Source organism: Ranitomeya variabilis, chromosome 4 (genome assembly GCF_051348905.1).
Source record: "Ranitomeya variabilis isolate aRanVar5 chromosome 4, aRanVar5.hap1, whole genome shotgun sequence".
In the NCBI taxonomy this organism is placed as follows: domain Eukaryota; kingdom Metazoa; phylum Chordata; class Amphibia; order Anura; family Dendrobatidae; genus Ranitomeya; species Ranitomeya variabilis.
This window is the reverse complement of record NC_135235.1, coordinates 253,197,146-253,213,908: the sequence shown is the minus strand read 5'-3', so window position 1 is coordinate 253,213,908 and position 16,763 is coordinate 253,197,146. Positions and strand designations below refer to the sequence as shown.

Below are 16,763 nucleotides of genomic sequence, written 5' to 3'. Positions count from 1 at the left end.
CACTGGTTCTCTCTGTGTACTCGGTGCTGTATAGTCTGGATGTGCCATCAGGTAGCTGAGCTCCTGGGCATACTTTTCCAAGAGGAGATATTTATATTCACCCCGGCCCTATGTGTGCAGCGGGGGCCACAGAGCTCTAGCTAGGGTGTAAAAATTGCAGCGTCTTATACCACGTGTGCGAACAGTAACAGGGCAACATCTGCACCAGTGTGAACTCCACCTATCTTCTCCTCCGCTGGTGCCGTATACAGTCATCCTACCACCCTATACTCTGCGCTGTAAACACCGCTCCTTCCTATATACTCTGCACTGTACACACCGCTCCTTCCTATATACTCTGCACTGTACACACCAGTCCTTCCTATATATTCTGCGCTGTACACGCCGCTCCTTCCTATATACTCTGCGCTGTACACACCAGTCCATTCAGCTGTATTGCTTTCACCAGTGCAGCCGATACACACAGGCGTTGAAGTGATTGGCATCGGGTCCCAGCGCCTCTACCCAACAGCTGAGCCCACAAACAACTCTGATTCAACAACCAGAGAAGGAAAGAAAAGAAGTTACTGAGACAACAGCACAGGATAAATCCAGAGAACTGGCAGATGAATCATCTCCTGACAGGGCGCAGACCTGGGCACATGAACCACCTGACAGGGCACAGACCTGGGCACATGAACCACCTCCTGACAGGGCGCAGACCTGGGCACATGAACCACCACCTGACAGGGCACAGACCTGGGCACATGAACCACCACCTGACAGGGCACAGACCTGGGCACATGAACCACCACCTGACAGGGCACAGACCTGGGCACATGAACCACCTCCTGACAGGGCACAGACCTGGGCACATGAACCACCACCTGACAGGGCACAGACCTGGGCACATGAACCACCTCCTGACAGGGCACAGACCTGGGCACATGAACCACCTCCTGGCAGGGCACAGACCTGGGCACATGAACCACCTCCTGACAGAGCACAGACCTGGGCACATGAACCACCACCTGACAGGGCACAGACCTTGGCACATGAACCACCTCCTGACAGAGCACAGACCTGGGCACATGAACCACCTCCTGACAGGACACAGACCAGGGCACATGAACCACCTCCTGACAGGGCAGAGACCTGGGCACATGAACCACCTCCTGACAGGGCACAGACCTGGGCACATGAACCACCTCCTGACAGGGTACATGAACCACCTCCTGACAGGGCATAGACCAGGGCACATTAACTACCTCCTGACAGGGCACAGACCTGGGCACATGAACCACCTCCTGACAGGGCACAGACCTGGGCACATGAACCACCTCCTGACAGGGCACAGACCAGGGCACATGAACCACCTCCTGACAGGGCACAGACCCGGGCACATGAACCACCTCCTGACAGGGCACAGACCCGGGCACATGAACCACCTCCTGACAGGGCACAGACCCGGGCACATGAACTACCTCCTGACAGGGCACAGACCTGGGCACATGAACCACCTCCTGACAGGGCACATGAACCACCTCCTGACAGGGCAGAGACCTGGGCACATGAACCACCTCCTGGCAGGGCACAAACTTGGGCACATGAACCATCACATGAACCAGTGCACATACGCCTCCTGGCAGGGCACAGAGCAGTGCAGCATCCTCACATAGGGCACCTGAGGTATCTGCCCTCACGGGAAAAGTTGTGTCCAGTGGTCTCCAGAGTCCGGGCTGCTGCTGACACGTTTCGGCACATGTCGGGCACTTACCTAGCACAGGGCAGAGGAGCAGAGCCGGCACAATCCACAGCAGGCTGGGCGGACACAGGAGCCGCATCTTCTGCTCCTCAGTAATCCAGCACAGTAGATCCGCCGCTGCTGGTGGTCACTCGGTCACTGCCCCCTGCCCCATCCATGCAGGTCCTGGGTGGTGGGCTCTGGGTCTTGCCCCTCTGTGTCCCCTTCTGTGCTGCTCTCCCAGGCAGGAGCATGAGCGCTGCCTCCAGTCACACACTGCAGCCTCCCCTCTCCTCCAGCACACAGTGACTCCCCTCACCATTGTGTCAGGGAGCCCTCCTCCTCCTCCCCCCGCATGCATTTAAAGGCACAGGCACCTGCAGCCTCACAGCACAGGAGCTGCTGCCGCCAGGGTTGGGTGCTGGGCTCTTCATTCATTCATTCATTCATTCATTCCTTCCTTTCTTCCTTCCTTTATAGTTTGTCATGCTTTTCACTGCTTTCGGCCACAGTGTGCACAGAGCGGCAGCCTGACATTATGGGGCGATCTAGTGATATCGGGGTGATTCCAGGTGTGAGGGATCTGCTCTTCTCTGCAGCTCATCATGTCATGCACGTTACACTGAAGTCAGGTCCCGGTGTGCTGCACGGTGTACAGTGATTACTGGGTCACTGGTGACTTTCCCCGTGTGACGAGACGGATCGTGCGCAGCGCCGGCTGAGGATGGACGGAGCTCTGCACTGACAGCAGCACACGGCGACATCTACAGGCCGCATGGGGGACTACAGCGTGACCCGGGGCTGGGGGTGCAGAGATCAAGCAGGGTCCTACATGTACAGAAGGAGGGGAAGTCGCAAATCAGAAGGACGCCCGTGTTCTTTTAGTGACGCATGGAAAGTCTGCAATGGACTGAGGGATACAACAGTCACCAACTACTTAGTAGTTATGCGTCCATAGGCTTCCATTCTAGTGGACGACGTATGACGCAGGATCCATCGCTACACATTTTCCCGACGCAGACAAAAAACGTTACATTGAACGTTTTTTCCAGACGACGGTCCGCCAAAACACGACAGATCCGTCGCACGACGGATGTGATGTGTGGCCATTCGTCGTGATCCGTCGCTAAGGCTACTTTCACACTAGCGTCGTACGACGCACGTCGCAATGCGTCGTTTTGGAGAAAAAACGCATCCTGCAGAGTTGCCCACAGGATGCGTTTTTTCCCCATAGACTTACATTAGCGACGCATTGCCACACGTCGCATCCGTCGTGCGACGGATGCGTCGTGTTTTGGCGGACGCGACGCACAAAAAAAGTTCCATGTAACTTTTTTGGTGCGTCACGTCCGCCATTTTCGACCGCACGGGCGGCCGAAACTCCGCCCCCTCCTCCCCGGACATTACAATGGGGCAGCGGATGCGTTGTAAAACTGCATCCCTGCCCACGTTGTGCTAAATTTAGCACAACGTCCGTCGGGCCGACGGTTTGCGACGGCTCCGTACCGACGGAAGTGTGAAAGTAGCCTTACTGACATTATATTTTACGTCCGGTGACACAAATAGAATCAATTGGGCCATGATGTAAAATGTGGACCTGGCCCCCTCCTGTATGTTGGTCAGAGGTTTGGGCCCTTGTAGCTTCCTAGAACCTATAAATATGTGTTTGCCCCCATGTAACAATATTCTGCGCCGTTTCCAATAATAATGCCCCCCATTCTGGGCCTCATGCTATAACACTTTCTCCAATGCTGGCAGCTTCCCTGGTACACTGTCCCCATCCTGGTACACTGTCGCCATCCTGGTACAATGTCCCCATCCTGCTATATTGTCCCCCATTCTGGTACAATGAGCCCCAGCCTGGTATTTTGTCCCCATCCTAATATAATCTGCACCATCCTGGCATATTATCCTCATAATGGCATATATGTCCCCATTCTGGTATATTGTCTTCAATACTGGAATAATGTATCCCACCCTGGTATAATGTCCTCCATCCTGGCAGAATGCCCCTATCAAGGTATACTGCCACCATCCTGGCATGCTGTCCTCCATCCTGGTATAATGTGCCCCATCCTGGTATAATCTTCCCCATCCTTGAATATTGTCCTCATCTTGGCATAGTGTCCTCTATATTGGTGTATTGTCCTCCATACTGGTATATTGTCCTCATCCTGGTATAATGTCTCCATCCTGGTCTAATGTCCCCCATTCTGATATAAATGTCCCCCATCCTGGTATATTGTCCCCACATTCTGGTATATTGTTCCCTATCCTGGTATATTGTCCCTATCCTGGTATAATGTCCCCATCCTGGTATATTGTCTACATTCTGTTATAATGTGGCCCATACTGGTATATTATCCCCATTATGGTATAATGGATCCATCCTGGTATAATGTCCCCCATCCTTGTATATTGTCCCCATCCTGGTATAATGCCCCTATCTTGGTATATTGCCCTTGTCCTAATATAGTAACCCTCCCCCATCCTGGTATATTGTCTCTATCCTGGTCTCTTGTCCCCCATCCTGGTATATTGCCCCATCCTAGGAGCCTTCCGTTGTTCTCCAGCACATTTAAAATAAAAAAAACCACAATTATTCTCACTTTTCTCGGTTCCCATGCCGTACGGCATCCTCTTGTGTAGCTGTCACAGGAGCCAGCAGCTGACGTCGGCTTGCCGGCACAGGCAGCGCACGACATCATTGGCGAAAAGCGAAAGTCAGCTGCTGGCCTCTGATTGGTCGGTGACGTGTATTGCGGCACATGGAGCCGGTGTCTGCACGGCAATACATTTCACCAGTATGTGCTTCCGAGGTCCCACATTTGGGAGACATTGTCGTCGGTGGCACCTCTCCTGCACGGGCGTGGCTGTACCCTCTGTGACCACGATCGTTATGCCCCTGGTTATGTCATAGTGTGCACATTGACAGGCACATACAGTGCCTTGCAAAAGTATTCAGCCCCCTGGAACTTTTCCACCTTTTCCCACATATCATGCTTCAAACATAAAGATACCAAATGTAAATTTTCTGTGAAGAATCAACAACAAGTGGAACATAATTGTGAAGTTGAACGAAATTTATTGCTTATTTTAAATTTTTGTGGAAATTCAAAAACTGAAAAGTGGGGCGTGCAATATTATTTGGCCCCTTTACTTTCAGGGCAGCAAACTCCTTCCAGAAGTTCATTGTGGATCTCTGAATATTCCAATGTTGTCCTAAATGCCTAATGATGATAAATAGAATCCACCTGTGTGTAATCAAGTCTCCGTATAAATGCACCTGCTCTGTGATAGTCTCAGGGTTCTGTTGAAGCACAGAGAGCATCATGAAGACCAAGGAACACAACAGGCAGGTCCGTGATACTGTTGTGGAGAAGTTTAAAGCCGGATTTGGATACAAAATGATTTCCAAAACTTTAACATCCCAAGGAGCACTGTGCAAGCGATCATATTGAAATGGAAGGAGTATCATACCACTGCAAATCTACCAAGACAGGGCTGTCCCTCTAAACTTTAATCTCAAACAAGGGGAAGACTGATCAGAGATGCAGCCAAGAGGCCCATGATCACTCTGGATGAACTGCAGAGATCTACAGCTGAGGTGGGACAGTCTGTCCATAGGACAACAATCAGTTGTACACTGCACAAATCTGGCCTTTATGGAAGAGTGGCAAGAAGAAAGCCATTTCTCAAAGATATCCATAAAAAGTGTTGTTTAAAGTCTGCAACAAGCCACCTGGGAGACACACCAAACATGTGGAAGAAGGTGCTCTGGTCAGATGAAACCAAAATCAAACTTTTTGGCGACAATGCCAAAGGATATGTTTGGAGTAAAGGCAACACACCTCATCACCCTGAACACACCATCCCCACTGTCAAACATGGTGGTGGCAGCATCATGGTTTGGGCCTGCTTTTCTTCAGCAGGGACAGGGAAGATGGTTAAAATTGATGGGAAGATGGATGGAGCCAAATACAGGACCATTCTTGAAGAAAACCTGTTGGAGTCTGCAAAAGACCTGAGACTGGGACGGAGATTTGTCTCCCAACAAGACAACGATCCCAAACATAAAGCAAAATCTACAATGGAATGGTTCACAAATAAACGTATCCAGGTGTTAGAATGGCCAAGTCAGAGTCCAGACCTCAATCCAATCGGGAATCTGTGGAAAGAGCAGAAAACTGCTGTTCACAAACGATCTCCATCAAACCTCACTGAGCTCGAGCTGTTTGCCAAGGAAGAATAGGCGAGAATTTCAGTCTCTCGATGTACAAAACTGATAGAGACAAACCCCAAGGGACTTGTAATCGCAGCAAAAGGTGGCGCAACAAAGTATTAAAGGGCCACTGTCACCCTCCCCAGCCGTTATAAACTAAAAGAGCCACCTTGTGCAGCAGTAATGCTGCAGTCTAACAAGGTGGCTCTTTTAGTTTTTGATTCGTTTGTTACCTCAAAAAAGCGTTTTAAAAATTGGCCACACATACCAGATATTATACCGGGAGGCGGTCCGAAGCGTCCTGTATGAATCCCCCAACTGCCGTCACTCTTCTCTTCAGGGCCGATGGTCCCCGCCCCCTGAGCGCTGTTATCGTCTGAAATCCGGCGCCTGCGCTGGGCGTGCCTGCCTGGGGCCTGCGCAGTGTTCATTGTCAGTGCGGCCACCTGAATCCCCCGCCCCGCACTGTTATTCATTATGGACAGTGCGGGGCTGGGGTTCCTGGGCATGCGCACTGCGCTGTTTAGACGCTCCCCAGCTCCCCCGCCTTCCCAGGAACCCCAGCCCCGCACTGTGCATAATGAATAACAGTGCGGGGCGGGGGATTCAGGTGCCCGCACTGACAATGAACACTGCGCAGGCCCCAGGCAGGCACGCCCAGCGCAGGCGCCGGATTTCAGACGATAACAGCGCTCAGGGGGCGGGGACCATCGGCCCTGAAGAGATGAGTGACGGCAGTTGGGGGATTCATACAGGACGCTTCGGACCGCCTCCCGGTATAATATCTGGTATGTGTGGCCAATTTTTTAAACGCTTTTTTGAGGTAATAAATGAATCAAAAACTAAAAGAGCCACCTTGTTAGACTGCAGCATTACTGCTGCACAAGGTGGCTCTTTTAGTTTATAACGGCTGGGGGGGGGGGGGGGGTGACAGTGGCCCTTTAAGTTACAGGGGCCGGATAATATTACACGCCCCACTTTTCAGTTTTTGAATTTCCACAAAAATTTAAAATAACCAATAAATTTCGTTCAACTTCACAATTGTGTTCTACTTGTTGTTGATTCTTCACCAAAAATTTACATTTGGTATCTTTATGTTTGAAGCATTATATGTGGAAAAAGGTGGAAAAGTTCCAGGGGGCCGAATATTTTCTCAAGGCACTGTATGTCCCATTCTGACCAGTGTCTTCCTATGGTCATTGCTGGGTCTCCAGTCATCACAGGGGGCGCACGGAAGAATATCTGGGAACATCTGTCCCTGATGATAGAGGATGGCTGTATGAACGCCGATCTTTCCATTATAAAGGGAGGTTCACATGCATCAGTTTTGCTGTGGAAAATTTGTCAGGAAGTTTGCAGAAATCTAAAGCAGCAAATCAACACCAAATCGCACCCATTTTGTGCCTCTAGCTCCCAGCACTACAGGCCCAGTCTGAGCACTTTAGCCTGTCACATTACATCCAGTGACGATTGCAGACATCACCCGGCAGCTACGTGTAATCACTGCAGATCACTAGAACTAATCGGATGGCAAAGAAAATCAAAACATCCACATTCAGCGCGTAAATTCTGCTCATCCTGAGCTGTCTGGTTCTTAAGTGAAGACTGACACCACTATACAATGTTATCACCCGCCATCTGTTCCCAGCTTCCTGTACTGGATGATGGGTAAGGGGCGACATATACGATATGGGGACAGTCGGTCACTTTCCTTGTCAGTGACATATTCTCAGATATTTTTCACCATCAGATTCCTGTAACTTGGCGCCCGTGTGCCCAGTATCCTGCCACCTCAGGGGAATAATCGCTTCTTATCCTTGTTATTTTTAATTAGCAATCAGCCTGATAAGAAACCTTCTTCCTGCAGGTGTAAATTGGCAAAATGTTTATCCATAGTGACAGCTGAGACCCCCGACCCCCAAACACCACAGAGGACGAGGCTGGCGCAGTTAACCTCATAATCACCACGGTCATAACAGAAGCCGGGTCCTGTGCACCTGCACCATGCTGGTAAATGTAGGGAGATGGAGGCTCAGATACACAGCTCAGCAGTCAGCATCACACTCCATAGGATTAGATACACAGATAGTATCACACATTGTAGGATTAGATGCACGACTCAGCAGGCAATGTGTGTAGATTTGGCATTGTGCAGTATATAATAACATTATAGGGCCACGTTCATACGGTCAGTATTTCATCTCAGTATTTGTAAGCCAAAACCAGCAGTGGGTGATAATACAGAAGTGGTGACGTGTTTCTATATATGTCTTCTGTGATTGTTCCACTCCTGGTTTTGGCTACAAATACGGATGTGAAATACTGACCAAATACTGACCGTGTGAACATGGCCGATTCAGACAGTCAGCGGCTGTCTTGTCTGTGCTCTGTCCACGTGTAGTTTGTTAATACCCTGCGGGGTTTTGTTTGCCTGTTACTTGTTCTTTTACTTTCCTTTGATTACAATGTTTCCTGATCAAACATCATCCGAAAAACAATGAACTGTAAAACTAACGCCGCGTCCTCCCTCCGTCCCCACCCCGTAGATGTCTGACGTCCCCGCCGCATCCTCCCTCCGTCCCCGCCGCATCCTCCCTCCGTCCCCGCCTCGCCCTCTTCCGTCCATCCCCGACTCGCCCTCTCCGGCGTGCTCTCCCTCCGTCCCTGCCGCGTCCTCCCTCCATCCCTGACTCGCCCTCCCCGGCGCGCTCTCCCTCCATCCCCGCCGCGCCCTACCTCCATCACCGCCGCATCCTCCCTCTGTCCCTGCTGTGCTCTCCCTCTGTCCCCGCACCGCTCTCCCTCCGTCCCCGACTCGCTCTCCCTCCGTCCCCGACTCGCTCTCCCTCCATCCCCGCCACGCTCTACCTCCTCCCCGCCGCATCCTCCCTCTGTCCCTGCTGTGCTCTCCCTCTGTCCCCGCCGCGCTCTCCCTCCGTCCCCGCTGCGCTCTCCCTCCGTCCCCGCTGTGTAGATGTCTGACATCCTCGTTTAGTTTATAAATATTTAGACTGAAAAAATCTAAAAATATTCCTGTAAAATGTCTGAGCTGAACGATTCTACCAATCTCGTAGATATCAGAGAATCTCTTGAGCTGCCCCTGTAAATAGTCCCCAAGTCATTTCCAGCGCGACAACAAACATGGCTGACAGAACCGTTGTCACACAACTTTCCCACAGTCCTGACTGATGGTGAGATCATGCATTGTGTACTAGCAGGTGGATTTGCTCCTCAGGGAGTTTGGAATAAACTGGGTGATTTAATTTGGAGCAATGTAACGGCAGACACCCCCGCGCATCAGCACTGTATAGAAATCTGGTTTAGCTACAGTTCGGGGGTTTCACTCTATTGTTATTTTCTACTTGTTGCTGAAATCCAACTAAATATTTAAAAGATAAAGTTATACGGTGAATACATTATTATACATTGTTATACGTTGCTGTACAGTATTGTACAGTATTATACATTGTTATACATTGTTGTCCATTATTATACATTGTTGTACAGTATTATACATCACTGTCCATTATTATATGGTGTATACATTATTATACATTGTTGTACAGTATTATACATCGTTGTACAGTATTATACATTGTTGTCCATTAGTATACATTGTTGTACAGTATTACACATTGTTATATGTTGCTTTATTGTTTACTTTACTTTTTTCATGAAATTTTTCTGTAACTATTTCATTTGCTTGGTTCTAACCCTAAAGGTCCAGTAACGGGAGCCGTTAATCAGCTGCTTGCTTGCTGATGGGCAGTCGGTCGTCTAATATTCGGTGCACACAGGCCGATCTTCAGACACGGTAAGGCCACTTTCACACTAGCATCGGGCTCGGCCCGTCGCAGTGCGTCGGGCCGAGGTTACCGACGCTAGCGTTCTCTGCACCGCACAACGGCGGCAGCGGATGCATTTTTCCAGCGCATCCGCCGCCCCATTGTGAGGTGCGGGGAAGTGCGGGGAGGTGGGGGCGGAGTTCCGGCTGCGCATGCGCGGTCGGAAAAAGCGGACCGTCGGCGGCAAAAAACGTTACATGTAGCATTTTTTTGTGCCGATGGTCCGCCACAACACGGCGCAACCGTGTGTCAATCCGTCGCAATCCGTCGCTTAATGTTAGTCTATGGGGAAAAAACACATCCTGCAAGCACTTTTGCAGGATGCTTTTTTTCGGCCAAACGACGCATTGCGACGGATTGCAAAAAAAGCTAGTGTGAAAGTAGCCTTACAGATGCTCCGTGAGCATATGCGGCCATTGCTCAAAGTTCACACAGGACGATTTGATCCAATGACGATGATTTTTGTGGAGCACAAAAGATAACTTCACCTGACAGACAAGCGTCCCATTTCTTTCTTTTTGGAGCCAATAAACATTACAATTTTGTAATCCCTCCTTGTTCTTTTCTCTGACAGACAATGTCACAGATTCCTCCAGAATTGCCCCTCTGTGTCCTCCTCTCCCTGCGTCTCTTCAACCTCATAAACCCCTTTACATTCATTACCCCGGACAACAATGTGGCAGCGACGTCATGAATGAGGGATCAGAGGGCACCAGGGGGTAACTCACAAAGACGCTTTATTGATTGCAGCTTTTTAGGAAATGTAAGGCTGGATTACTCTATGGGGCAATGGGTACGGAAAGTATTCAGACCCCTTTACATTTTCCCTCTTTGTTTCATTGCAGCCATTTGGTAAATTCAAAAAAGTTCATTTTTTCTCATTAATGTACACTCTGCTTCCCATCTTGACTGAAAAAGAAACAAATATAGTAATTTTGGCAAATTTACAAAAAAATAAAAACTGAAATATCACATGGTCATAAGTATTTAGACCCTTTGCTCAGACACTCATATGTAAAGGTACCTTCACACGAAGCGACTTTGTAATGATATCGCTAGCGATCCGTGACGTTGCAGCGTCCTCGCTAGCGATATCGTTTAGTTTGACACGCAGCAGCGATCAGGATCCTGCTGTGATGTCGCTGGTCGCTGAATAAAGTCCAGAACTTTATTTGGTCGTCCGATCGCCGTGTATCGTTGTGTTTGAAAGCAAAAGCAACGATACCAGCGATGTTTTACACTGGTAACCAGGGTAAACATCGGGTTACCAAGCGCAGGGCCGCGCTTAGTAACCCGATGTTTACCCTGGTTACCAGCGTAAAAGTAAAAAAACCAAACAGTACATGCTCACCTGCGCGTCCCCCAGCGTCTGCTTCCTGACACTGACTGAGCGCCGGCCCTAAAGTGAAAGTGAAAGCACAGCGGTGACGTCACCGCTGTGCTGTTAGGGCCGGAGCTCAGTCAGTGTCAGGAAGCAGACGCTGGGGGACGCGCAGGTGAGTATGTACTGTTTGTTTTTTTTACTTTTACGCTGGTAACCAGGGTAAACATCGGGTTACTAAGCGCGGCCCTGCGCTTAGCAACCCGATGTTTACCCTGGTTACCCGGGGACCTCGGCATCGTTGGTCGCTGGAGAGCGGTCTGTGTGACAGCTCCCCAGCGATCAAACAGCGACGCTGCAGCGATCGGCATCGTTGCCGCTATCGCTGCAGCGTCGCTTTGTGTGAAGGTACCTTTAGTCACATGCTGTCCATTTCCTTGTGATCCTCCTTGAGATGGTGCTACTCCTTCATTGGAGTCCAGCTGTGTGTAATTAAACTGATAGGACTTGATATGACACCTGTCTATGCAAGACCTCACAGCTCACAGTGCATATCAGACCAAAGGAGAATCATGAGGTCAAAGGAACTGACCAAGGAGCTCAGAGACAGAATTGTGGCAAGGCACAGATCTGGCCAAGGTTACAGCAGAATTTCTGCAGTACTCAAGGTTCCTAAGAGAACAGTGGTCTCCATAATCCTTAGATGGAAGAAGTTTGGGACCACCAGAAGTCTTCCTAGACCTGGCCATCCAGACAAACTGAGCAATCGTGGGAGAAGAGCCTTGGTGAGAGAGGTAAAGAAGCCCAAGATCATTGTGGCTGAGCTCCAGAGATGCAGTAGGGAGATGGGAGAAGGTTCCACAAAGTCAACTATCACTGCATCACTCCACCAGTCGGGCCTTTATGGCAGAGTGGCCCGATCGAAGCCCCTCTTCAGTGGCAGACATATGAAAGCCGCATAGAGTTTGCTAAAAAAACACACATGAAGGACTCCAGACTATGAGAAATAAGATTCTCTGATCTGAGGAGATGAAGATGGACCTTTTTGGTGATAATTCTAAGCAGTATGTGTGGAGAAAACCAGGCACTGCTCATCACCTGCCCAATACAATCCCAACAGTGAAACATGGTGGTGGCAGCATCATGCTATGGGGGTGTTTTTCAGCTGCAGGGACAGGACGACTGGTTGTCATTGAAGGAAACATGAATGCGGCCAAGTACAGAGATATCCTGGATGAAAACCTCTTCCAGAGTGCTCTGGACATCAGACTTGGCTGAAGGTTCACCTTCCAACAAGACAATGACCCTAAGCACACAGCTAAAATAACAAAGGAGTGGCTTCAGAACAACTGTGACCATTCATGACCGGCCCAGCCAGAGTCCTGACCTAAACCCAATGGAGCATCTCTGGAGGGACCTAAAAATGGTGCCCACCAACGTTCACCATCCAACCTGACGGAACTGGAGAGGATCTGCAAGGAAGAGTGGCAGAGGATCCCCAAATCCAGGGGTGGAAAACTTGTTGCATCATTCACAAGAAGACTCATGGCTGTACTAGCTCAAAAGGGGCTTCTACTCAATACTGAGCAAAGGGTATGAATACTTCTGACCATGTGATATTTCAGGTTTTCTTTTTTAATAAATATGCAAAAACTTCTACATTTTTTTTTTTCAGTCAAGATGGGGTGCAGAGTGTACATTAATGAGAAAAAAAAAGAACTTTTTTGAATTTACCAAATTGCTGCAATGAAACAAAGAGTGAAAAATTTAAAGGGGTCTGAATACTTTCCGTACCCACTGTACGAACCACCTCCTCGAAAAAAAAGAGCCCACGACCAAGTACACTAGTAGCCACAGGGAATATCTGATGTTTTATACAAGTGGTGCTGGATGTTTTTCTCACTATTCTGTCCAGTAGGTGGTGCTGTTTCATCCAGTGTAATTTGTTATATTCATGGCTCTGCGCACATAGTTTATCATTTCTTTCTCTACCACAGTTATACTTTATGGCTTTGCACCCTATGATTTCAGGACAAGAGCAGGTAAGCTTTCACAGCGAGCAATGAGACCACCGAAGCTGCAATCATAGCGTTATTGTCTGCATTCCTGGGAAAGGTCCATGCACTGACACAGGAGAGCTCAAGAAAAAAACAAAAAAGGTCTCCTACCTGCAATATTGTTATTTTGTTTCTCTTTCAACTAGGTAACAAAAATGAGAGAAATTATGACACAAAGTAAAATCTTGAGACAACTTAGGAAATCATTCAGCAGCCGTCACGCGGGAGATCGCGGTACGCATCCGTCACGCTGGAAATCGCGGGCCGCATCCGTCAAGTGGGAGATCGTGGTACGCATCCGTCACGCGGGAGATCGCGGTACCCATCCATCACGTGGGAGATAGTGGTACGCATCCGTCATGCGGGAGATCGTGGTACACATCCGTTAAGTGGGAGATCGCGGTACGCATCCGTCACGCGGGAGATCGCATTACGCATCCATCACGCTAAAGATCGCGGAACGCATCCGTCATGCGGGAGATCGCGTTCCGCATCTGTCATGCGGGAGATCGCGGTACGCATCCGTCATGCGGGAGATCGCGTTCCGCATCCGTCATGTGGGAGATCGCGGTACGCATCCATCACGCGGGAGATCGAAGTCTGCATCTGTCACGCGGGAGATCGCGGTACGCATCCGTCAAGCGGGAGATCGCAGTACGCGTCCGTCACACGGGAAATCGTGGTCCTCATCCGTCACGCAGGAGATCGCGGTACGCATCCGTCACGCGGGAGATCGCGGTATGCATCCGTCACGCGGGAGATCGCGGTATGCATCCGTCACGCGGGAGATCATGGTACGCATCCGTCACGCGGGAGATCGCCGTACCCAACTGTCACGTGGGAGATTGGCACACAACATCACAAGGGGGATCACTGTATGCAACCGTCACATGGCAGGTCCGCATACACAACCATCACAGCGAGATTGTCGCATGCGACTATTACACACGGACGTTGTGCCAAACTGGAAATAGAGGAGGACGGCACTTGAGATACAGTTCTTACTGATTCATGAACCATTATATAAATGCTGGCGCTTTTCACTCCTTACGTAGTCGAAATTCTGGTTCTCTCATAGACCCAGGAGCCTCAATGAGGCTGCAAAATATCTAAACTCGAGCTTTAACGAATTGCATCAAGGTCCATGAACCACGCTTTTGGGGTCTTTATTTCCACTCTAATGCATGAATGCTGATGACCGCCCTCCAGAAATCTTAGAAGGGGGAAGATTCTCTGCAGAGAACGCACATGTCTTCCCATCTCTATGTAACAAGTAAGGCTACGTTCACATTTGCGGTCCTCGCCGCAGCGTCGGGCGCCGCAGCGGCGCCGCATGCGTCATGCGCCCCTATATTTAACATGGGGGCGCATGGACATGCGGCGCACTTGCGTTTTGCGCCGCATGCGTCGCTGCGGCGCCCGCGTCGGTGCGCAGAGGACGCAGCAAGTTGCATTTTTGCTGCGTCCAAATTCAATGAAAAAAACGACGCATGCGGCGCAAAACGCAGCGTTGTGCATGCGTTTTGCTGCGTTTTTATTTGCGTTGTGCGTTGCGGCGCTGACGCTGCGGCGCACAACGCAAATGTGAACGTAGCCTAAAAGAAGGGCGTCAATTCAGCTGGCGCAGCAGAACGACCCAGCACACCCCGTCTGAAGAAGAATATCATTTCACGCCCGCCGTGTAGTGACGAACGCGTTCACCTTGAATCCTCCTTTCTTTCGCTCATACAATTTAATGCATTTTTTAAAATTTCGGTGTCGGTGGTAATGAGATGTTTGAGGAAAGTCTCGGTGTCAGGATCAGCAGAAAGAAGATTTTCAGTGAAAGGAGAGAGAGGATTCTTATCTGGGGGAATAATTAAATAGCACGGTGAGGCGTAGAGGAGACATTATCCTCTGCTGACAGGCTGGAGAAGGGGCCTCGGCTTCCTCCAGGATCTCCCTGATAGGGGCTGACTGATTTCCTGCTTCTTTGAATTTTTAAGAGCAAAAGTTAATTGATCACAAGAATCTATGAACCGTGAAACACGACAGCCAGAAAGCATGAAAAGAGTCTGATTTCAGATTCTCACACAACCTTCCCCCAACAAAAGCCATCTTCATAGCAGCACATCGATGTTGTGACACTTGTAGGGTGTGGAGGACTCCATGTCTGATGGGGAGTGCCGCAGACTGCGCACTGTCACTAATACGCATAGCCAAGATACACTGTGTATATACACACACATATTCAGGTCAGAAATCCATCATCTCTGATCCCACATGTTAGGAGAAAAATAATTATTTTATTCCTAAAGCGCCAACATATGCTGCAGCATTGTAACAGTAACACATAATTCAACAAGTACCAAAAGGTGTGAGGGGCCCGATCACAAACTTAGGGGCACACAAGAGATAACGAGTGCTTGTAGTCAGTATAGTCTGATGAGATGTGGCCGTGACAACAGGACAGAGTCTCAAAATAGGGACTGTCCCGCTGGATCCGGGACAGTTGGAAGTTATGGTTTAATATATAGAGGCATTCATATAAGTGCAGAGATACAAAGTACTGAGCTCATGGAGGCTGCGGGGACAGGGGATAGAAGGGACCACAGGAAAAGTTAGGAATACGGTAATTACATTAGGGAGATGATGGGCCGGTCTAAAGAAATAGAAATTTTAGAGTACACTTGAAATTGAGAATACTGAGAACTAATCAAACTGTCTGTGATAGAGCATTCCAGAGATCTGGCGCAGCATGAGAGAAGCATTGGAGATGGGAGTGTCACTAGTAGGTCATTACAGCTGAGCAAAAAAAGGGTCGGTACTTGAGTAAAACCTCTGTTAATTTAATCTGTTAAAAACAGGGGTAACCGTGATTAAAAAAAATACAGATTGATTCTTACGTGTTTCTGGTTTAACTGCCCTTAGTCATAGAATATAGAACAATGATATAAATTGTGTAGTGCAGAGGTGTTCACACCCAGGACAGTTCAAAGCACACGTATGTAATATCCCAAAAACTCACAAAATGAAAAACACACGGTATCCTCCAGATCGCAGCCGGGATGTCAAAACATTCCGTATTCAAGACCAGTTGCCGTGGGCGATTGCACCACCGTGTGACACTGAGGGGCGCCGGGCGTTCACTTCCCTTGGCTCTGTGCTATCTCACACAAGCCATCTGTTGCAGAGCCACCTGCTCTGCAGTTTGCAAACACACACTGACACACCCAACCCTTTACTGCAGGGTCTTTAAATGCAATCTATAATGGGCCACTTGTAAGACCCGGCTGGAGGGAGCGAACCACACTACTACCATCCTGTAGTTCATGCCAAAAATAAAAGCTCATGCCGCGTTTTCTTAAATTTGCCTTGGGCAAATAGCTTGTCCAAGACCAAACTTACTTTTATTCTGCATTGCAACCACAGGTAAATCTGTGACTGCAATGCACTCCAGTGGCCCACATACCCTTCTATGCACATCCTGGGGAATACATAGCTTCCCTCACGTATAATACCAGTCACTGCCTCACAAGTGCCATATACAAATGTGTAAACAAAAGTATTTGCCCCCTTCCTAATTTCCTATTCTTTTGCATGTTTGTAACACTTA

General features: G+C 49.2%; 1 protein-coding gene across 24 annotated transcripts in view; it reads right to left on the bottom strand.

Moving 5' to 3' along the window:
* ROBO3 (roundabout guidance receptor 3) overlaps positions 1-16,763 on the bottom strand; it is a 552,219-nt gene that overhangs the window by 137,995 nt on the left and 397,461 nt on the right. For 2 of the 24 annotated variants that reach the window (XR_013213099.1, XM_077249557.1), the window contains exon 1: positions 1,757-2,051. The exons of the other annotated variants lie outside the window; for them this stretch is intronic. Coding sequence is in view for 1 of the 2 variants with exons in the window: in XM_077249557.1 (XP_077105672.1) it covers positions 1,757-1,823 (67 nt within the window). In the remaining variant the exon portion in view is untranslated. Of the gene's footprint in view, positions 1-1,756; positions 2,052-16,763 lie in introns of those variants that run through there. 24 annotated transcript variants of the gene reach the window in all.